Below are 23,146 nucleotides of genomic sequence, written 5' to 3'. Positions count from 1 at the left end.
GCATAAATATAAAGGTGTTGTGTAGTATTGGGAAGTGAACTATGTTTCTTTTTTGTACAAAGCTCAACCCGAATCCAATTTCACTGAAAGACACCTGCTTAGCACTAAAGTAATTTTAACATGGATAAACTACATTACTTATATTTTAGTAATATTATATATTACTAATATGACATTGCTGAAAATTATAATGATAAATTACAGAAAATTATTACTTATTGGTATCATTTACCTGCCACTGCTTCACCATTAAGGTAAAAGATAGGGGTGTAAGAAAATATCGATATAGATAAGTATCAGGATATTTTGTTTGGTGAAACCGTATCGAATCTCAAAAAAAAAAAAAAAAAAAAAAAAAAAAAACAACTATTTTTACATAACATTTTTTATTTCAATATTACAAGATTCATGGCAGTTGTTTAGTTTTGAGCTTATATCCCGACCACTAGATAGATAAGTCGTCTTATCTCTGACCTAAAACAGTAACACGAAGTACTAGCATAAGGGCATGCCACTAATGATAGTGTTAATATTCACCTGCTTCCTGGGGGCGCTGCTGTAAAAACGATTGTGTGAATAACTTTGATCTGAAGTAATAGCAGCATTGACTGACTTGCTCTGACTGCAATATGTTTGGTTTATGTGTGGTTTGTTTTTCAGGCAGGAATATTTTAAAATAGCATTAAAAATCCCAGGAACATGTGCGATTCAGCTCTGATATTTTGACAGCAAACATAATTACAAGGCTCAATTTCATTTAGCTATAGTATCTAATTATGCAAAGCCTGGCCAAACATGAGCAAATAACTTATTTCAGCTGCTCTCATTAGGGGTCGCCACAGCGGATCATCCATCTCCATACCACTCTGTCCTTTACATATGCCTGCATGTCTTCCCTCACTACATCCATAAACCTCCTTTTTGGCCTTCCTCTTCTCCTCCATCCTCACCATTCTCCTAATGAGATATCCCATGTCCCTCCTCTGCACATGTCCAAACCATCTCAATCAGGCCTCTCTCACTTTGTCCCCAAAACATCCTACATGCGCTATAATAAACTTGTTTCTAATCCTGTCCATCGTCATCACTCCCAATGAAAATCTCAGCATCTTCAGCTCTGCTACCTCCAGCTCCACCTCCTGTCTTTTACTCAATGCCACAGTCTATACAACATCGCAGGTCTCCCCACAGTCCTATAATATTTTCTGTTTACTCTTGCAGATACCCTTCTATCACAAATCACTCCTGCCACTCTTCTCCCCCCACTCCACCCTGCCAGCACGCTTTTCTTCACTTCTCTAGCAGACTCTCCATTAATTTTGCACTGTTGAACTCCTCCACCTTCACCAACTCTCCTCCCTGCAACCACACCACTCCACTGTCCTCTCTCTCATACACACACACATACTCTGTCTCACTACTACTGACTTTCATTCCCCTTCTCTCCAGCACATACCTTCGCCTCTTCAGGCTCTTCTCAACCTGCTCCCTACTCTCTCCACAAATCACATCATCCACAAACATCATAGTCTATTGAGACTCCTGTCTGACCTCATCCATCAACCTGTCCATCACCATTGCAAAAAGGAAAGGGCATCCTTGATGCAGTCCAACCTCCACCTTGAACCTGTCGGTTCCTACTGCACACTTCACTGCTGTCACACTGTCCTCATACATATCCTGCATCACCCTCACATACTTCCCTAGTAAGTTTTTTTTTTTTTTTTTATAAGCCTGACAGTACATGTCCACGCTGAGAACTGTTACATGTAACAGTTGCACCAATAAACCACACTCCTCCTTCAATATACTGAAACCAAACATAACCAAATCTTAAAACAGTAATCCCCCATTTATCGTAGTGATAACGTTCCAAAACCGCCAACGATAAATTAAAAACCTCGCTAAACGGATGCCACCCCAAAAATGCTTTTTTTTTTAAATAAATTGTTTAAGCTGAAAAATCATCCTCCCACACACTTTAAACACACACAGAAAACATTTGCAAAAATACATTAAGATGAACTGTGTAAAATCTTAGAAATACAGTATGCTATCACATTTCTAGTGTGTACATTTACTGTTTAGTATACAGTTCTGTAGTAGCGTAGACTATGCAGGAAATAGCAGAAAATGCATGCTTGTTGATCTCCAAATAATCCACATTTATTCTTTGCCACAGTGCTGTGGCCCATGACCATGTGTGGAGGGGGACTGTTGAGGGTCTGTTAAGTGTAAAGTCACAAGATAAACCCTGACCCACAAATCTCCTGATCTAGACCAGACCACTAAAGGGTGTCCCTAATTTAAATCTAAGAACAATCTTCTCCTGTAGATATGCTGTATAAACACTCATGAACCCAAACACACATCCTTGTCTGTGGGACTAATTTTAAAAAAGGTCTGAGGACTGGAAATACAAACCATGAGGTCAATGTGGACTAAGCCCATCATTGAGTTTATAATTCTGCCAGAGTTGGAACTGAAGACATTGGTCTTAATATGGAAAAAAGTATTTTGTGATCTGTCAGTGATCTTCTTTGTGTAAAAACACTTATGGAATTTCTTATAAATCAGGGTCTGTGATATGAATGCAATCGGTTGCAGAGGAGCACATGCAAGTCAGAGAGGTCTACCTGTATAATAATGTGTAAGGCACTTACTGCTCAAAAAGGGAATGTTTGCAGGCTTTGAATGCCTCTTCGCACATAGGTGACCAATTCCATTTTTTGGCTGCTTGCTAAAGTTTAAAACAAATTCAATAATGTTGAAAGGTTGGCCACAAACTTAACAATAATTTAACAATCCAAATTGTGTTGTGTATTTATTGTATACTATAGTATGTGTATTTTTTTATATATTTGCATTTATTTTTTCTTTGCTGCTGTAACAGAGTAATTTCCTCATTGTGGGACAAATAAAGGTATATCTTATGTCCTTAAATCCCAATATCCTAAATTCCTTGGAGGTGATGCATTTATAACTGCTTCTACTTTTTCTTCCTTAAGGTGCACCTGCCTAGTCACCACATGATCTAATACTGCTAGATGTGTATTTGGTCAATAACAAAAGTTCATCTCAATACTTTGTTATATACCCTTTGTTGGCAATGACAGATCAAACGTTTTCTGTAAGTCTCCACAAGGTTTTTACACACTCTTGCTGGTAGTTTGGCCCATTCCTCCATGCAGATCTCTAGAGCAGTGGTGTTTTTGGGCTGTCACGAGGCATCACGGATTTTCAACTCCCTCCAAAGATTTTCTATGGGTTGAGGTCTGGAGACTGGCTAGGCCACTCTAGGAATTTGAAATGCTTCTTATGAAGCCACTCCTTCGTTGCCCGGGTGGTGTGTTTGGGATCATTGTCATACTGAAAGACCCAGCCACGTTTCATCTTTAATGCCCTTGCTGATGGAGGGAGGTATTTACTTAAAATCTCACGAAACATGGCCTCATTCATTCTTTCCTTTACACGGATCAGTCATCCTGGTACCTTTGCAAAAAAACAGCCCCAAAGCATGATGTTTCCACCCCCATGCTTCACAGTAGGTATGGTGTTCTTTGGATGCAAACTCAGCATTCTTTCTCCTCCAAACACGACAAGTTTTTAACCAAGAAGTTCTATTTTGGTTTCATCTGACCATATGACATTCTCCCAATCCTCTTCTGGATCATCCAAATGCTCTCTAGCAAACTTTAGACGGGCCCAGACATGTACTGGCTTAAGCAGGTGGACACGTCTGGCACTGCAGGATTTTAGACTCTGGCAGTCTAGTGTGTTACTGATGGTAGCCTTTGTTACTTTGGTCCCAGCTCTCTGCAGGTCATTCACTAGGTCCCCCTGTGTGCTACTGGGATTTTTGGGATTTTTTTACTGGTTCTTATCATTTTGACCCCACATGGTGAGATCTTGCATGGAGCCCCAGATCGAGGGAGATTATCAGTGGTCTTGTATGTCTTCTATTTTCTAATAATTGCTCCCACAGTTGATTTCTTCACACCTAACTGCTTACCTATTGCAGATTAAGTCTTCCCAGCCTGGTGCAGGTCTACAATTTTGTTTCTGGTGCCCTTTGAGAGCTCTTTGGTCGTGGCCATAGTGGAGTTTGCCTGTTTGAGGTTGTGGACAGGTGTATTTTATACTGATAACGAGTTCAAACAGGTGCCATTAATACAGGTAACAAGTGGAGGACAGAGGAGCCTCTTGAAGCTGTTACAGGTCTGTAAGCACCAGAAATCTTGCTTTTTTTTGGAGGTAACCAAATACTTATTTTCCACCATAATTTGCAAATACATTCTTCAAAAATCAGATTTTTTTTTCTCATTTTGTCTCTCATAGTTGAAGTGTACCTATGATGAAAATTACATGCCTCTCTCATCTTTTTAAGTGGGAGAACTTGCACAATTGTGCCCCACTGTGTGTGTGTGTGTGTGTGTGTGTATACACTGGCGATCAAAATTGGCGACCAATTCCTTTATACTTGACTGCCACGTGTATTTTTCCCCTGCACTGGTATTGGTGTAACCGGTAAGGGAAGACTTTCAGCTGGCTGCAAAGGGGAAGACAAACAGAAACACTTCCTATGGTGCACATTCGCATGGTTACAGTCCCTGAGAGTTCCAGTTCCTTCTCAGATAAAAGATGTATGCAGGAAAACTTGCCTGATATACAAAAGACAAACTGACAACTTGCATGTGCTATGTATTTGCAATTTTGAGATACGCTTTTGCCAAACCTTCCCATTTTGCTATCAATTTACTTTGGATTTATCACCACTGTCACAATGTGTAATTAGCTCGAAACATTGAGTTTCGAAACATCTACCACAAAGTTTAATGCTCTCCCCATTGTGCATTGTAAATGTGCAATACCTCTTTTTTATGTTTGTATTTTTCTGTGCAATAATACTGTAATTTCTGGACTATTAAGCGCAACCAAATATAAGCCGCACCCACTGAATTTGACAAAGATTTTTATTTTGAACATAAATAAGCCGCACACTGTCTATAAGCCATCTACATTGAAACTAATGTCTGACTGTAACAGTCTGTATCTAAACAGTAGCCTACCAAGAAAGTCATTGTTCACTGTCTTCTTCCTTCCTTTCACAACAATTTCTTTCGGGAGTTTTTCTTTTGGCATCGTCGTGCGTTTAAAAATCACCATCGGTGAAGCTTTTCTCCCAATGCGGTGCAGCTCAGAACACAGGTGAAGTGCGTTTTTTCATGCCCGATTGTTTTCAGCGTGATGAATGATTCGCATTAAAATATATTTAAGCTTTGGCAGTTTGCTATCTCTGACTACTGCAGTCTCCTACCATCCAAATCATCCAATGAAAGGATGCGAAAAAGCCAACGCCCTCAGAGTGACCAATTTAAAATCTGTTTGGTAAAAGGAGCAGCCTTTAAGCAGCATGAACTTTATGCTGCAAGCACCCATTGTTCGTTTTTTTAAGGTCTCACGGCAGACTTTGGCCCTGGAAAGAACGGACATTCCTTGTAGTAGCACATTGACAGAAACGTTATGATATTAAGAGAATAGACTATTGGGAATAATTTCATACATATTCATGGGCAAAAACATTAAAACATAAATCGGTGATTCTGACAGTTTAGGCCGGCAAAGGAGGCCTCGTTTAACTCATTATATAAAATGATTTATGGAGGTGAATGTAGTGTATACATTCATCTCTATAGCAATAAACTGCAATGAAGCTCAAAAGACTGCTGTTGATTTGGACTTCCAGTTGTCTATATGTTAAATTACTTCCACATACCCTAGTACCAATTTATCACTCAGGATAAGTAAAATTTAATAATGAATCAAAATGTGTATTATCAAACAAAATTTTGTAATCATTGTTAAGGTTGGAAAGACAAACCTAATCTTATGCTCTCTTAACGAGTTGGCCACACAATATTGTGCTCCCAGCCAAATTAAATTAATTGTAACAAACATTTGCAAATTAAAAATTCACTTTGGTCGAAGCACATCATTATAATTTTTACAACGCACCTGCTCTTAGGTTGAGTGTGAGCTTCTGAGGTTGAATCTGAGTGATCTGGTCTGGGTTCCGTTTTTCAGCCACATTCTTCTTATGATTTGTGACTGTATTGTTCTTAGTGACAATGATTGCCCCTTTAGGATTTTCCACATTTTTCTGAGGACAACCCTTTTTAATCAGAGCATCAATTTCATCACAGCGTGTTGATTTGGATTCACCTTGCTTCAAAAAGGCCTGCAGGTAACAAAAAAACCCAAAAAATAAAACTGCATACATTTTTTTGTGTCATTTCTAAAAACTAAAGTACAAATTTGAGGGCTGTTTAACATTTTAAAAAGGCAAAAAAAGTATCTAATTTCCATAATGAAGCACAAACAATAATTCAAAATTATTTACAGACCGACTCAGGTAGACATTTATTAAAAGTGTAAATGAGAATAAAATTAATTATCTTATGTGTACGCAAGCACCCACATAATGTGTTTTTACATTACACAAGACTGCACGCTGCACCGAGACGGCTGCCTGGAGAGAGCATGGTGCACGGAGAGTAATATATAATTTATATAATTACATTTATTAATATGGTCATATGTATTTCATTTAGAACATTTTCATGATTCTGTAATGTTTATTTTATATTAAAGTTAAGGCAAATACAATCCAACCTAGCTATTGTCTAATAAAAGTTCCTTTTTCAGCAGTTTGTCAAATCAAATAAAAATTTGTGTGTGTCACATGCACATACATATAGGGTACGACATGCAGTGAAATGTTTATTACGGCGGTCCGGCATGAGGGAACATGATGGGGAGAAAAATAATACAAAGAAAAAATAAAGACTGATAAAGTATAAAAACTATATAAAATAAAATATAAGAATATATATATTGAAGAATTCTGAAATAATGTCATCTTCACTGCTCAACAGTTGATTGAGTTTTTGTCCTGTCTATACCATGCTACCAGAACACCTTTTTCACAAATTAACTAAGTAATTTAAAAAAACAACAACCATATTTTCAAGAAGAAAACACACTGATCAAAATTAGAGAACAATTTCAGATACCTCCCAGTTATTGGTGTTAATCTGGTACCTGGTGCTAATTTCCTTGATTATCTGTCAACCCATATTTAACTAGCAGCCTAACTTCCAATTTCACTGACTCTGCAAGATGGTGGGCCGTTCTAAAGTGACTGAAAGCCTCCGGCAGCAGGTTGTCCAGATGAAGGCCAAAGGGATGACCCTATCAGCCATAGCAAGACAAGTTGGTCGTTCCAAATCTGTGATTTCAAGAATATTGAATCTTTACATCATCACAAACTCATTTAAGTCTGCCAAGAAGGTTGGTCGTCCACGGAAGACAAATACAAGAGAGGACAGCATACTGCAGAGGATCTCACTGGGCAATCGTTTCCTCACTGCAGCTGGAATTGCTCACCAGTTCAGCGCTGAACAGGGTAAGGATCTGTCTCGACGTTTAAGAGCATTTGGACTGAAAGCCCACTCTGCATTGACCAAACCTCTCATTAGCAGAAAGAATCAAAAGGCTAGACTAAGCTTTGCTGAGGAGCATGTTTTGTGGACAGAGGAGAACTGTTTCAAAGTTCACTTCAGTGATGAAAGCAAGTTTAATTTATATGGGTCCGATGGGAAACATTATGTTTAGCGACAAACTGGAGAAAGACTGAACCCAAAGTGTGTAAAGAAGTCAGTGAAAAGTGGAGGAGGAAGTGTCAGGGTTTGGGGCATGTTTTCTGCAGCAGGAGTTGTGCCTCTTGTACAGCTACATGGCAGAGTGAATGCAAATGTTTATCAGAACCTTCTTCAACAACATATGATTCCTTTCCTGCGTTCATCACCCAATCAGCCTGCAGTGTTCATGCGGGACAACGCTCCATGTCACACAGCAAAACGGGTAAAGCAGTTCCTTGAAACTGAAAACATTGAAATAATGACATGGTCTGCCCAGAGTCCTGATCTCAACCCAATAGAGAACCTCTGGAAAATCCTTGGCGACAAAGTTATGGCCAAGAAACCAACTACAGTCACCGAACTGTGTAGGAGACTGGAAGAAGAGTGGACCAAAATCACACCAGAGCAGTGTGAGAGACTAGTGCTGTCCTGTGGCCACAGATGTGCTGAAGTCATTCAGAGCAGAGGCCTGTAGACTTCCTACTAATTGCTGACTGTTGTAACCTTCAGAAAATTTTGTTTTCTCTAATTTTGATCAGTGTGTTTTCTGCAAAATATTGTTTGTTTGGAAATGCCTTAGTTATTTTGTGGAAAAGGTGTTCTGGTAGCATGGTATAAACAGGACAAAAACTCCTTCAACGGTTGAGCAGTGAAGATGACATTATTTCAGAATTGTTCAATTGTTTATACATTGTTCTCTAATTTTGATCACCTGTGTGTGTGTGTGTGTGTGTGTGTGTGTGTGTGTGTGTGTGTGTGTGAGATATATATATATATATATATATATATATATATATATATATATATATATATATATATATATATATATATATATATATATATGTGGAATTATATACATAACAATAAAGTGTGAAACAACTGAAAATATGTCATATTCTAGGTTCTTCAAAGTAGCCACCTTTTGCTTTGATTACTGCTTTGCACACTCTTGGCATTCTCTTGAGCTTCAAGAGGTATCACCTGAAATGGTTTTCACTTCACAGGTGTGCCCTGTCAGGTTTAATAAGTGTGATTTCTTGCCTTATAAATGGGGTTGGGACCATCAGTTGTGTTGTGCAGAAGTCAGGTGGATACACAGCTGATAGTCCTACTGAATAGACTGTTAGAATTTGTATTATGGCAAGAAAAAAGCAGCTTTACAGTACAGAAAAACGAGTGGCCATCATTACTTTAAGAAATTAAGGTCAGTCAGTCTGAAAAATTGGGAAGACTTTGAAAGTGTCCCCAAGTGCAGTCACAAAAACCATCAAGCGCTACAAAGAAACTGGCTCACATGCGGACCACCCCAGGAAAGGAAGACCAAGAGTCACCTCTGCTGCAGAGGATAAGTTCATCCGAGTCACCAGCCTCAGAAATCGCAGGTTAACAGCAGCTCAGATTAGAGACCAGGTCAATGGCACACAGAGTTCTAGCAGCAGACACATCTCTACAACAACTGTTAAGAGGAGACTGTGTGAATCAGGCCTTCATGGTAGAATATCTGCTAGGAAACCACTGCTAAAGAAAGGCAACAAGCAGAAGAGACTTGTTTGGGCTAAAGAACACAAGGAATGGACATTAGACCAGTGGAAATCTGTGCTTTGGTCTGATGAGTCCAAATTTGAGATCTTTGGTTCCAACCACCGTGTCTTTGTGCGACGCAGAAAAGGTGAACGGATGAACTCTACATGCCTGGTTCCCACCGGGAAGCATGGAGGAGGAGGTGTGATGGTGTAGGGTGCTTTGCTGGTGACACTGTTGGGGATTTATTTACAATTGAAGGCATACTGAACCAGCATGGCTACCACAGCATCTTGCAGCGGCATGCTATTCCATCCGGTTTGCATTTAGTTGGACCATCATTTATTTTTTAACAGGATAATGACCCCAAGCACACCTCCAGGCTGTGTAAGGGCTATTTAACCAAGAATGAGAGTGATGGGGTGCTGCGCCAGATGACCTGGCCTCCACAGTCACCGGACCTGAACCCAATCGACCTCAGAGTGAAGGCAAAAGGGCCAACAAGTGCTAAGCATCTCTGGGAACTCCTTCAAGACTGTTGGAAGACCATTTCAGGTGACTACCTCTTGAAGCTCATCAAGAGAATGCCAAGAGTGTGCAAAGCAGTAATCAAAGCAAAAGGTGGCTACTTTGAAGAACCTACAATATGACATTTTTCAGTTGTTTCACACTTTTTTGTTATGTATATAATTCCACGTGTTAATTTATAGTTTTGATGCCTTCAGTGTGAATCTACAATTTTCATAGTCATGAAAATAAAGAAAACTCTTTGAATGAGAAGGTGTGTCCAAACTTTTGGTCTGTACTGTGTGTGTGTGTGTGTGTGTGTGTGTGTGTGTGTGTGTGTGTGTGTGTGTGTGTGTGTGTGTGTATATATATATATATATATACAGGGAGTGCAGAATTATTAGGCAAGTTGTATTTTTGAGGATTAATTTTATTTGAGGATTTAATTTGAACAACAACCATGTTCTCAATGAACACAAAAAACTCATTAATATCAAAGCTGAATATTTTTGGAAGTAGTTTTAGTTTTAGCTATTTTAGGGGATATCTGTGTGTGCAGGTGACTATTACTGTGCATAATTATTAGGCAACAACAAAAACAAATTCATACCCATTTCAATTATTTATTTTTACCAGTGAAACCAATATAACATCTCAACATTCACAAATATACATTTCTGACATTCAAAACCAAACAAAAACAAATCAGTGACCAATATAGCCACCTTTCTTTGCAAGGACACTCAAAAGCCTGCCATCCATGGATTCTGTCAGTGTTTTGATCTGTTCACCATCAACATTGCAGCAGCAACCACAGCCTCCCAGACACTGTTCAGAGAGGTGTACTGTTTTCCTCCTTGTAAATCGCACATTTGATGATGGACCACAGGTTCTCAATGGGGTTCAGATCAGGTGAACAAGGAGGCCATATCATTAGATTTTCTTCTTTTATACCCTTTCTTGCCAGCCACGCTGTGGAGTACTTGGGCGTGTGTGATGGAGCATTGTCCTGCATGAAAATCATGTTTTTCTTGAAGGATGCAGACTTCTTCCTGTACCACTGCTTGAAGAAGGTGTCTTCCAGAAACTGGCAGTAGGACTGGGAGTTCAGCTTGACTCCATCCTCAACCCGAAAAGGCCCCACAAGCTCATCTTTGATGATACCAGCCCAAACCAGTACTCCACCTCCACCTTGCTGGCGTCTGAGTCGGACTGGAGCTCTCTGCCCTTTACCAATCCAGCCACGGGCCCATCCATCTGGCCCATCAAGACTCACTCTCATTTCATCAGTCCATAAAACCTTAGAAAAATCAGTCTTGAGATATTTCTTGGCCCAGTCTTGACGTTTCAGCTTGTGTGTCTTGTTCAGTGGTGGTCGACTTTCTGCCTTTCTTACCTTGGCCATGTCTCTGAGTATTGCACACCTTGTGCTTTTGGGCACTCAGTGATGTTGCAGCTCTGAAATATGGCCAAACTGGTGGCAAGTGGCATCTTGGCAGCTGCACGCTTGACTTTTCTCAGTTCACGGGCAGTTATTTTGCGCCTTGGTTTTCCACACGCTTCTTGCGACCCTGTCGACTATTTTGAATGAAACGCTTGATTGTTCGATGATCACGCTCAGAAGCTTGGCTATTTTAAGACTGCTGCATCCCTCTGCAATATATCTCACTATTTTTGACTTTTCTGAGCCTGTCAAGTCCTTCTTTTGACCCATTTTGCCAAAGGAAAGGAAGTTGCCTAATAATTATGCACACCTGATATAGGGTGTTGATGTCATTAGACCACACCCTTCTCATTACAGAGATGCACATCACCTAATATGCTTAATTGGTAGTAGGCTTTCCAGCCTATACAGCTTGGAGTAAGACAACATGCATAACGAGGATGATGTGGTCAAAATACTCATTTGCCTAATAATTCTGCACTCCCTGTATATATATATATATATATATATATATATATATATATATATATATATATATATATATATATATATACACACACACACACACACACACACACACACACACACACACACACACACACACACAGTGGAACCCACTTATCTCGACCTCGGTTAACTCGACAACCCTATTAAGTCGACGTTTTTAAAGTGGAACCGCCAAATTCTCGCTTTGTCTTAGCATTTTTTATCGGTTATGTCGCCGAACTCTGATATCTCGAGCACAAGGGGGGAAAAATTTGCCATTTAAGTCGGTTATCTCGATCAGCACTTGCGAAAGTGGCGGAAAAATCAAGCTTTACAGATGCTACAGGTGTTGTATTGTATACTGGTGAATCTCTGCTGTTAGTTAGTGCACATATGCCTTTTGTTGTTAAATGTTATGCGATGAACGGGAGGCGAAAGTAGAAGCGCAGTGCTGAACAGGACACGGGAGAACGTGGGATGAGCAGCAAAAGCATAGAATGAACACCGGCAGGATCGGGGGGGGAATCCGCGATGCGCTTTGGGAAGAAAAGCGCAGCCGTTGAGAGAGTGCCGGTGGGAAGACATGTACCGGGATACGCATGAGCGATAACAACGACCGCCATGAACCAACATATACCAACAATAACGGACGGTGAGAGTGTGGAAGTTTAAATAGGAGCTGGTGATGATGCTAAACGAGCACCATATGTGCGCGATTGAAGCCGCGGGAGCTTCAGAGAAAGGATTCCTGACAGATAAACATGTACTGTATGTATTTTTATAGCATGCCTTCATCAAACAAATCGCGGCAACGCTGTTGTGTAAAAAAACCCTTCAAAAACACGTGCATGCACATTCTTATTTATTAACGCACATCATGTACATAAAGAAATTTCAAGCAAGTTAATATACTGCCGCCATATTGGTTTTCGTTTATCTCGATCATCGGTTATCTTGATGCTTTTTGGCAACCCCCTAGGACATCGACATAACCGGGTTCCACTGTATATACACATACATACATACATACATACATATATACACATACATACATATATATACACACACACAAATAACATATATTGTGTATATATATAATATTATACACACACACGTACGTCAAATGTCACTTACTTCATCGGTACACCAGCCACACTTTTCTCCAACCTGAATGCATTCGCCACAGGACTGAGCAGAAGCCTTAGTGCAATCATTACCATCTAAAGAAACATGCAAACAAGATGGTTTGAATGCTTTTAAAATGTACTGTATATTTGTAAAACCAAAGGAAACCAACATGACTCAAGAAATTATAATTAATATACACACTATATAGAGAGATAGAGCAATAGATTAATAGATAGAGATAGATATTTTTTTCTGCTCTGATGCAACCCTATTATGCATCAGTGTGTTTTAATAAATAAATAATAAAAATAAATAAATAAAAATAAATAAATAAAAACAAGTGTAAATTATTTCTTTGTAATATACCCTGACCTTCTAACCTGTAATAGACTGTGGACCCATGCTGCATCAGGTGTACATACAATAACTAGAGGAAAAGCCCAAGAAAATGTTTTTGTGCCCAACTTGCACCTTGTTTATAACTTTTTTTTTTAAGGTGGCCCCCAGCACAATATAACTGGGGAAATAAAGTTCTGGTCTTGCAGATTCTGAGGCTTACCAATGTTAACCTAAAACTTTTGCTAAGCTCTCTGTATTTTTTACTCTGATAAAGTCTTCTCTTGACAGTAATATTTGTAACAGTCCATATGAGATAGTATTCACCGTATATGGCTGATAGTAAATGTAGTAGGAAACTTGGGCAATAAATGTGTGAAAACCTTCAGAGGTGTCAGTTCAGAGGAAGCAATGCATGAAGTCTATTTACAAGTAGTCACTAAAGAGTCATTCATAATGTTAGGTGTGAACGGCAGCAAGTCTCAGATATCTGCTTGTTATTCATTCACTGGATAAAAGGCCTTAGAACAGGGCCTTGTACATAGACCTCGCTGGCTTTCTGTGTTTTATTGCTTTAGGAAATTGATCTGATCTTACCTAATGTTTTTCTAGATAAAGGCATATCCTGTGTTGTACAGACACAGTGAGGGCATGTGGTATTACAGTAGCATTTTGTGTAAATATTGTAAGCAGTATAACAGCAGAAATGCGAGTGACATTAAAGTGGCAGTGCACGTGGTTATAAACAGAGGCAGTGTTGTATAGCATGATCAGTCCTGAAAGGGATTGCTGTGCACCGTCCAGAATGGCTAGAAGTTTATTAAGTGTTCTTGTTACCACAACCATATCAAAACTATAGAGACAGAGCCTGTCTTCATGACAAACATGCAGTTTACTGAGTGAAAAGAAAGAGGGGAAGCACTGTTGCTTTACTGCAGCTCAGAAGGCACTCAGACAGGCAGGAACCAAGTCATACAGAATGTCCAACAGGTAGTCATGACCCATTAGAGTACCTATTTGGCACCAAGTATAATGGTATACTACTTCCTTCAGGCCCTACTGTTTTCTAAAGCATCAACTTCTCAAACTGTTTCTTAACTCTTAACAGATAGGTGTATGTGTGGGGGGGTGGAGGTTAATTTCCTCGAGTCTTCTAAAGAAGGTGGCTATGGGATGGTAGTGGTGGTGATGTGATCTGTTGTGAGGGCCTTTGGGGGAGTTGGAGAACAATGCTGATGAGGGAGTGTAAGAGAGAGTTTAAGAGAGTGTTGTGCTGAACCTACTAAACAAATTCAGTTTGTTAGCTTTCTTGACAACCCTTAAAAAGTTGTTCTGCTTAGAAGCCAATTATCTGCTTCGAAGCCAATTATCTGCTTCATGCCAGCCCACTCCACCGTAGCATTGGTCTGTAGAAGCCTACCCTCAGTGTCCTCCTGTAGGCTTCCTCAGTCTCACCTTCAGCTCTTTCTGCACACTCCTCAGATTTTCTTTGTCCTTTTGTCTGAATAGCTGTTTATTATGCTCAGAAGTTCCTTAAGGTCCTTAGTCGTCTAAGGTATGATATTGGGGAGAAGGGGTGGACGATCTGACCAGAATCTTATAAAATTGCTTGTGCTGAGATCCATCACGATAACGATGTAAATATCACAGTAAATATCACATGTGAAATTGTTTCTAGAAAGTCATTTATATATGTGGTATATATATTAAACACACACAGTAATCCCCCACTTTACTGCGGTTCAAATCTCATGCCCCCGATTTATCGAGGCATTTGCCACATAACCAATTTGTCTGTCTGATTTTCCCGGTGTCTCGCAGATAGCATGACCAAAAAAACTTAGTGAATTGTTTTTATGGAGGTTTATTTTGAAATAATGAAGTTTATAAAAAAAAAAAAAAAATCATTTATTTTAAAATGAAGTAAAATGTTAATACAGTACAAAAAGTAAAGAATGCGCACCTTTAACGTGTACCTTAAATTGTAATCTTTAACATCCTCTTTTTTGACATCATAGGCCACAGGTACTAAATAGGGTTTAGGTCTGGAGACATACTTTGCCACTCCATCACCTTCACCTTTCTCAGCAAAGTAGTCGTCATCTTGGGAGTGATTTTGAGTTTGTTTTCATGTTGGGAAAACTACCGCTTAGCCCAGCTTCTGAAGGGGGGGGGGATTATGTTCTGCTTTAGAATGTCACAGTACATGTTGGAATCAAATGTTTCCTTTAATGAACTGCAGCTCCCCAGTACCAGTAGCCCTCATGCCCCAAAAGAAGATGCTACCACCACCATGCTTTGTCTGTAGGCAAAACAGCTTTCCTGGTGCTCCTCACCAGGGTGTCGCCACACATGCTCGGCACCATCTGACCAAGCAGGTTTATCTTAGTCTCATTAGACCACAGGACATGGTTCTGGTAATTAATCAGAAGAGGCTTCCTTTTGGGACATGCCAACCGACTTGCTGTAGTGTGCAAAAACTAAAGCAATGTTAGCAGGGCTCACACGTCTGTTTTTAAAGCCAGCTTCTGCACTTGACACACCACAAAGACTTAACTTTGATCAACCTTTGCAAGGCCTATTCTTAGTTGAAACAAACCGTCTTAAAACACTTCTGTATGACCCTGGCCACTGTTCTGTAACTCAGTTTCAGGGTGATGCCGATATTCTTATAGCCTAGGCCATCTTTGTGGAGAGGCAGTTTTATTTTACAATTTAAATTCTCAAATCCTCAAAGAGTTCTTTGCCATGAGGTGCCATGTTGAACATCCAGTTGACAGTATGCGAGAATTGTATGTAAAAGCACAAAATTTTACCTTCTATAATAAAAGACACACAAATATGTATGGTTCTGTCAAGCTGACAAAAACATCAACATGGTGAATAGGAAATGTGGCTTTGCATTGTTAGACATACAGATCACTTGTCAGCAATTTTGACAATTAACACAATGGCAGCTGACATACATTTGAGAAAAACAAAAATTGAAAATAAAATAAACCTGGAGCCTTTTATTTTGATGCCTTATTTATTTTTAAGCATTTTCATTAAAAGATATTTCTGATTTAAAGTTTTTTTTTATCTTAAATTTAATGCACATTTAATGTTTTTCTGTTGTTTTAGGAGAGGGTTGGGCTTAACCTTTGAAAGATTAATATATTGTCTCCTAATTAAAAAGCTTTGTTTTTTATAATTCTATTTATTTTGTACTTTCATATCACAAGAATCTTTTTAGTTCTATAGCTGATTGTGACCAAACACAACTGTGTTAAAAATAAACTAGGAAAAAAAAAAAAAAAAAAACGAGCACTGGGGATTTGTTGCTTATTCCTGTTCTACCAAACCCATATCGAACGTGACCCGCATACCGAGGTACGCACCGAACCTTGACTTCTGTGTACTGTTACACATTCTTATATTAAAATACACACACACACACACACACACACACACACACACACACACACACACAAACACTGTATCCGGAAAGTATTTGCAGCACTTTACTTATTCCACATTTTATGTTACTTATGTTATTTTCTTCAAAAATCTACAAACAATACCCTATAATGACAACATGAAAGAGTTTTGCTTGAACCTTTGCAAATTTATACAAAACATTACGTACTCAACATTACGTACTTGTCTGTAGACCTCCGAGAGAAGAATGTTTCGAGGCACCGATCTGGGGAAGGGCACAGAAAATATCTGCAGCATTCAAGATCCCAAATGGCAAGGCTGAAGGGCCTTAATCAGAGAGGTGACCAAGAACCTGATGGTCACTCTGAAAGAGCTCCAGCACTTCTTAGTGGAGAAAGCACAACCTTCCAAAAGAACACCCATCTCTACAGCACTCCACCAATAAGGCCTGTATGGTAGAGTGGCCTGAGGAAAACCACTCCTCAGTAATAGAGTCTGATTAAAAATCTCTGGAAAGATCTGAAAATGGTTGTGCACCGACGTTCCCCATCCTACCTGATTGAGCTTAAGGGGTCTGCAAGGAATAATGTGGGAAACTGCCAAACAATATTTGTGCCACACTTGTAGTATCACACTCAAAAAGCATTGAGGCTGTAATTGGCAGCAAAGGTGCTTGAACAAAGTGTTGAGCAAAAGCTGGGAATACTTATGTACATATGATTTTCTTTATATTTTGAATAGATAAGCATTTTAAACAGACTTTCACATTGTAATTATTTTGTATTGTTTGTAGAATTGTGAGGAAAATAATTTAATTTATTTTGGAAAATGGCTGTAATAATATGGAAAAAGTTAAGTGCTGTGTCCCCAAAACGTCCTACATGCGGCATCACTCTAATAAACTCGTTTCTAATCTTGTCCATCCTCGTCACTGCAAATGAAAACCTCAGCATCTTCAGCTCCACCTCCTTGTCTTTTACTCAATGCCACTATCCTATAAACTTTCCCGTTCACTCTTGCAGATACTCTTCTATCACAAATCACTCCTGCCACTCTTCTCCAACCACTCCACCCTGACTGCACTCTGTTCTTCCCTTCCCTAACACCAGAGGTGGGAAGTAACGGAGTACAAATACTTCGTTACTGTACTTAAGTAGATTTTTCTGGTATCAGTACTTTACTCCACTATTTATTTTTCAGACAACTTTTTACTTTTACTCATTACATTTTTACACAAATATCTGTACTTTTTACTCCTTACATTTTCAAAACCGGCTCGTTACTTTAGTTTTAATCCATTGATTTGGTGAAATATATTTTTTTTATTTTCACTGCGTGCCGATTTCAGCTGAACAACCGATTTCCTGTTACTGCGCGTCTTTTTCAATCCACTGTTGTATAAATTCCTGACTCTCACTCTTTACGAAGATAAGAATCAGCCGGGCAGAAGGCAGTAAGAAGTTTGGGGTTAATGTGGATGAGACCGAGGGAGTCAGTGATGTAAACATGACTGAGAACAGACACATTCCTGATCATCATCATCATCTTTTCTCTGCTTTTCTCCGTTTACAAAATTATTGTCAACGGCACTAAATGTTAACGCGCTATCAATTCAACATTTCTGTTTTTACCATTTTTATAAAAAATGTAAATACATAAATATCTAAATATAAATGAGGTGAAATTAAAACCTTTGGAAAAAAATACATTTATCCATGACATCCTTTCTTTACTTAGATATGAAATAAATTATTAAACTCCAGATAAAAATATTTGTAATCAGTAAACTTTTTTGTTTTATTTATGGTCCAAGTCTCAAATCAAAAACCAAATCCGCCATATTTTATACAATTAACCCTCTAGGTGGCGATTTGTGGGTTTTTCCCTCATAATGGCGACACAAACTACTTTTTACTTAAGTACATGTCAGAGCCAAGACTTCTTTACTTTCACTTGAGTAAAAAAGTTTAATCGGTACTTCAACTTTTACCCGAGTATTTTAAAACATGAGTATTTGTACTTCTACTTAAGTAATGGATGTGTGTACTTTTGCCACCTCTGCCTAACACACACTCCATTACTTTGCACTGTTGACCCCAGGTACCTGAAGTTCTCCACCTTCTCCACCTCTTTTCCCTGCAACTAGACCACTCCACTGCCCTTCCTCTCATTCACACACATGTACTCTATCTTACTCCTACTGACTTTCATTCCCCTTCTCTCCAGCGCATACCTCCAGCTCTCCAGGCTCTTCTCAACCTGCTCTCGCCACAAATCACATCACCATCATAGTCCACAGAGACTCCTGTCTGACCTCGTCCGTCAACTGGTCCATCACCACTGCAAACAGGAAAGGGCTGCCGTCCCCAATGCACACTTCACTGCTGTCACACTGTCCTCATACATGTACTGCACCACCCTCACATACTTCTGACACACCTGAATTTCTCATTCAATACCACAACTCCTCTCTTAGCACCCTGTCGTACACGTTCTCTAAATCCACGAACACACAATGCAATTTCATTCAAGACCTTATCTTTACTTCTCAATCAACATTCTCAAAGCAAATAATGCAATAATATGCAATAATGCAATAATAATGCAATAATGCAATAATAAAGCAAATAATGCTCTTCCTCGGCATAAAACCATACTGTTGCTCACAGATGGCCACCTCTTCTCTCAGCCTGTCTTCCGCTACTCTTACCTATAACTTCATGGTGTGACTGATAAACTTAATTCCCCCATGTAGTTACTGCAGGTCTGCACATCTTTATTCTAAAAACTTGCTACTATCACACTTCTCCATTCCTCAGGCATCCTCTCACTTTCAAAATTTAGTTGAACCTGGTTAAAAACTCCACTGCCATCTCCCCTAAACATCTACACGCTTCTACTGGTATGTCAACCGACTTTCCACTCTTCATCCGCTTAATCGCTGCTCACTTCCTCCTTTCTAATCCTATCTACTTTCTGCTTTACCATCTCCACCTCATCCCACCTTCTCCCTTTCCTCATTTATCAGCTGCGCAAAATAATCCCTTCAACTTCAACACACTCTCCTAACCAGTCAACACACTTCCATCTGCATCTTTTATTGCTCTAACTTGCAGCACATCCTTCCCAGCTCGGGCCCCCTGCCTGTCCAATCAGTTCAAATCCTTTCCTCCTTCCTTAGTGTCCAACTTCTCATACAGCTCCTCATATGCCTTTTACTTGGCTTTCGCCACATCTCTCTTCACCTGCTGCTGCATCTCCTTGTACTCCTGCCTACTTTTCTCAATCCCAATCCTGTTTTGCCAACCTCTTTCTCCTTATGCTCTCCTGCACTCTCATTCCAACACCATGTCTCTTTGTCTTCCTTTCTATGATGTCACACCAAGTACCTTTCTAGCGGTCTCCCTTATCACGTCTGCAGTAGTTGCCCAATCATCCAGCACCTCTTCACCACCACCGAGCCCCTGTCTGACCTCTTCCCTGAACCTCACCATACAGTCTTCCACTTTCAGGTTCCACCATCTTATTCTTCAGTCCTCGCTCTCCACCTTTTCTTCAGCTCTAAAACCATCCTACAGACCACCATCTGATACTGTCTAGCTACACTGTCCCCTGCAAACACCTTAAGTCTCCAGTCTCCTAGGGTCAACCGGCAGTAGAAAAAGAAAAACACATTGGTGTCATGGAAACATCAGCACGGTGAGCAGAAACTGCATAATCCTCATCATGTGAAAATGGTACAGTTTAATAAAGTGCTATTGTGTAAACTGTTTGCTAACTTCAGGAAAGTCTCACTGGATCTGTTCTGTCGTGACTCACAAGCATCAGGTTGCGCGATCAGCTCGCTCGTGACACTGAAGGATTCGATTAAAACGGTGCAAACAAACACTAAATCTAAGAGCACAAGTAACAGCAGCAGTAAACAATTAAATGTTTTGTCACTGTTGTGGTTTTCAGCAAATGATTATGTATTTGTACACCGATGCATATTTTTTCCCTATCTTTTTTAGCCTGTTAGCTTGGTGGGTTTCTCTGTTCTATTCTCTTTTAATAGCATTTGTCAACTACAACAGTTAGTGTACAACAAATGCTTGTTTTCAATGTATTTATGTATGTACCATTTAATTATACAAAATTAATTAGACTTCAGATGCTTATATCTTCACAATTAAAACTGTCTGCAATTATCATTAAAAAACAATACAAATGTTGTTTTACACTATTTACACCTTGCATACTAAAGATTTGTGTGTGTGTGTTTGTTCCATCTAAAATAGAATTGAACTCAATATGTGGCTTTTGTATTTTTTTTTTTAAGAACACTTCTATACATAAATACCCTAAATAAAAAAACTTGGCACCCCTGAAATTTTTCCAGAAAATCAAGTATTTCTCACAGAAAAGTATTGCATTAACATGTTTTGCTATACACGTTTATTCCCGTTGTGTGTATTGGAACAAAACAAAAAAAAAAGGGAGTGGAAAAAACAAATTGACCTAATGGACAAAAAAAATCCAAAAATGGGCTGGACAAAATTATTGGCCCCCCCTAACTTAATATTTGTTTGCACACCCTTTGGAAAAAATAACTGAAATCAGTCGCTTCCTATAACCATCAATACGTTTCTTACACCTCTCACCTGGAATTTTGGACCACTCTTCCTTTGCAAACTGCTCCAGGTCTCTCATATTGGAAGGGTGCCTTTTCCCAACAGCAATTTTAAGATCTCTCCCCAGGTTTTCAATGGGATTTAGAACTGGACTCATTGCTGGCCACTTCAGAACTCTCCAGCGCTTTGTTGCCATACATTTCTGGGTGCTTTTTGAAGTATGTTTGGGGTCATTGTCCTTCTGGAAGACCCAAGATCTCAGACGCAAATGCAGCTTTCTGACACTGGGCCCTACACTGTGCCCCAAAATCCTTTGGTAATCCTCAGATTTCATGATACCTTGCACAGAATCAAGGCACCCAGTGCCATAGGCAGCAAAACAACCCCAAAACATCTTTGAACCTCCACCATATTTGACTGTAGGTACTGTGTTATTTTGTAGGCCTCGTTCCGTTTTCGGTAAACAGTAGAATGATGTGCTTTACCAAAAAGCTCTATCTTCGTCTCATCTGTCCACAAGACGTTTTCCCAGAAGGATTTCGGCTTACTCAAGTACATTTTGGCAAACTGTAGTCTTGCTTTTCATGTCAGCTTAATTTCCTTGGAACTTGTTTGGGGCTGCTTATCCACCAGCCGGACTATCCTGCTTTGCAACCTTTCATCAATTTTTCTTTTCTGTCCATGCCCAGGGAGATTAGCTACAGTGCCATGGGTTGCAAACTTCTTGATAATGTTGCGCACTGTGGACAAAGGCAAATCTAGATCTCTGGAGATTGACTTGAGAACCAAAAATGTGGAAAAATATCAACAATCTCAAGGTTACAAGTCCTCACACAGTTCTCTTCTGCTCTTTCTGTTGTCCATGCTTAGTGTGGCACACAATGCAAAGACTAAGTGAACTGCTCTCCTTTTTATCTGCTTTCAGGTGTGATTTTTATATTGCCCACACATGTTACTTGCCCCAGGTGAGTTTAAAGGAGCATCACATGCTTGTAACAATCTTATTTATTGACAATTTTGAAAGGGTGCCAATAATTTTGTCCAGCCCATTTTTGGAGTTTTGTGTGACATTGTAAAATTTGCTTTTTTCCCCCTGCCTTTTTTTTGTTCCAATACACACAAAGGGAATAAACATGTGAGAAATACTTGATTTTCTTGAAAAGTTTCAGGGGTGCCATTTTGGCCATGACTGTACATACATACACACATACCAACCTTAGTCTTAAAACCCTTCGTTTCAAATCCCATGTCTTTGCAGATGTGTGTTGTAACATGTTTATGTCTAACCATATTCAAGATTTAAATTTGTATAGATATGCTTTTGTGAAAAACACCAATAAGGATATTTGTTCAGGATGTCCAGGTGGCATGCAAGTGGTCTGTGGCGTTGATAAGTAGGTATTATTTTGCTTTTTACTCTGGCTATATTCAACCCAGCCAAGCCATTAGGGTTGCACAAGCCAGTGCACTCTTAGTGCAGGTCCCAAGCCCGGGTAAATGGGGAGGGTTGCTTTTTATCAAGGGCATCCAGCGTAAAACATGCGCCAAATTAAATATGCGATCACAAAAGAGAAATTCATACTGGATCGGTCGAGGTCCGGGATACCAATGACCGCGACAGGTAACGTTAGCCAACATGGTACTGGTGGAAATTGGGCTACTGTTGGTCAAAGGAGGAGAAGGAGGGGAGGAAGATGTCTACAAAGATGGCAAGGAAAGGGGAAGTGTAGGAGAGTGGAGGTTCGGGTGGGCACTTTAAATGTTGGTACTATGACTGGTAAGGAAGAGAGTTAGCTGATCTGATAGGGAGGAAAAAGGTAGATATGTTGTGTGTTCAGGAGACCAAGTGGAAAATGAGTAAGGCCAGGAGCATTGTAGGTGGGTTTAAACTGTTCTATCATGGTGTGGATTGAAAGAGAAATGCTGTAGAGGTGATTCTGAAGTAAGAATACAGTAAGTGTGTAGTGGAGGTGAAGAGAGTGAAGCTGGAAGTT

At 39.5% G+C, this 23,146-nt stretch overlaps 1 protein-coding gene across 1 annotated transcript in view; it reads right to left on the bottom strand.

Moving 5' to 3' along the window:
• The window catches only part of LOC124402706 (integrin beta-1-like), a 63,642-nt gene that overhangs the window by 15,443 nt on the left and 25,053 nt on the right, over window positions 1–23,146 (bottom strand). Inside the window, exons 3-4 of the mRNA XM_046875872.1 lie at window positions 12,793–12,878; window positions 6,016–6,238 (exon numbers count right to left, since the gene is read on the bottom strand). Of these exons, the coding sequence (XP_046731828.1) occupies window positions 6,016–6,238; window positions 12,793–12,878 (309 nt within the window). The remainder of the gene's footprint in view (window positions 1–6,015; window positions 6,239–12,792; window positions 12,879–23,146) is intronic.

The sequence above is a fragment of the Silurus meridionalis genome, chromosome 20 (assembly GCF_014805685.1).
Source record: "Silurus meridionalis isolate SWU-2019-XX chromosome 20, ASM1480568v1, whole genome shotgun sequence".
In the NCBI taxonomy this organism is placed as follows: Eukaryota; Metazoa; Chordata; class Actinopteri; order Siluriformes; family Siluridae; genus Silurus; species Silurus meridionalis.
Note: the sequence above shows the minus strand (reverse complement) of the source record. Positions and strands in the feature narration are given on the sequence as shown.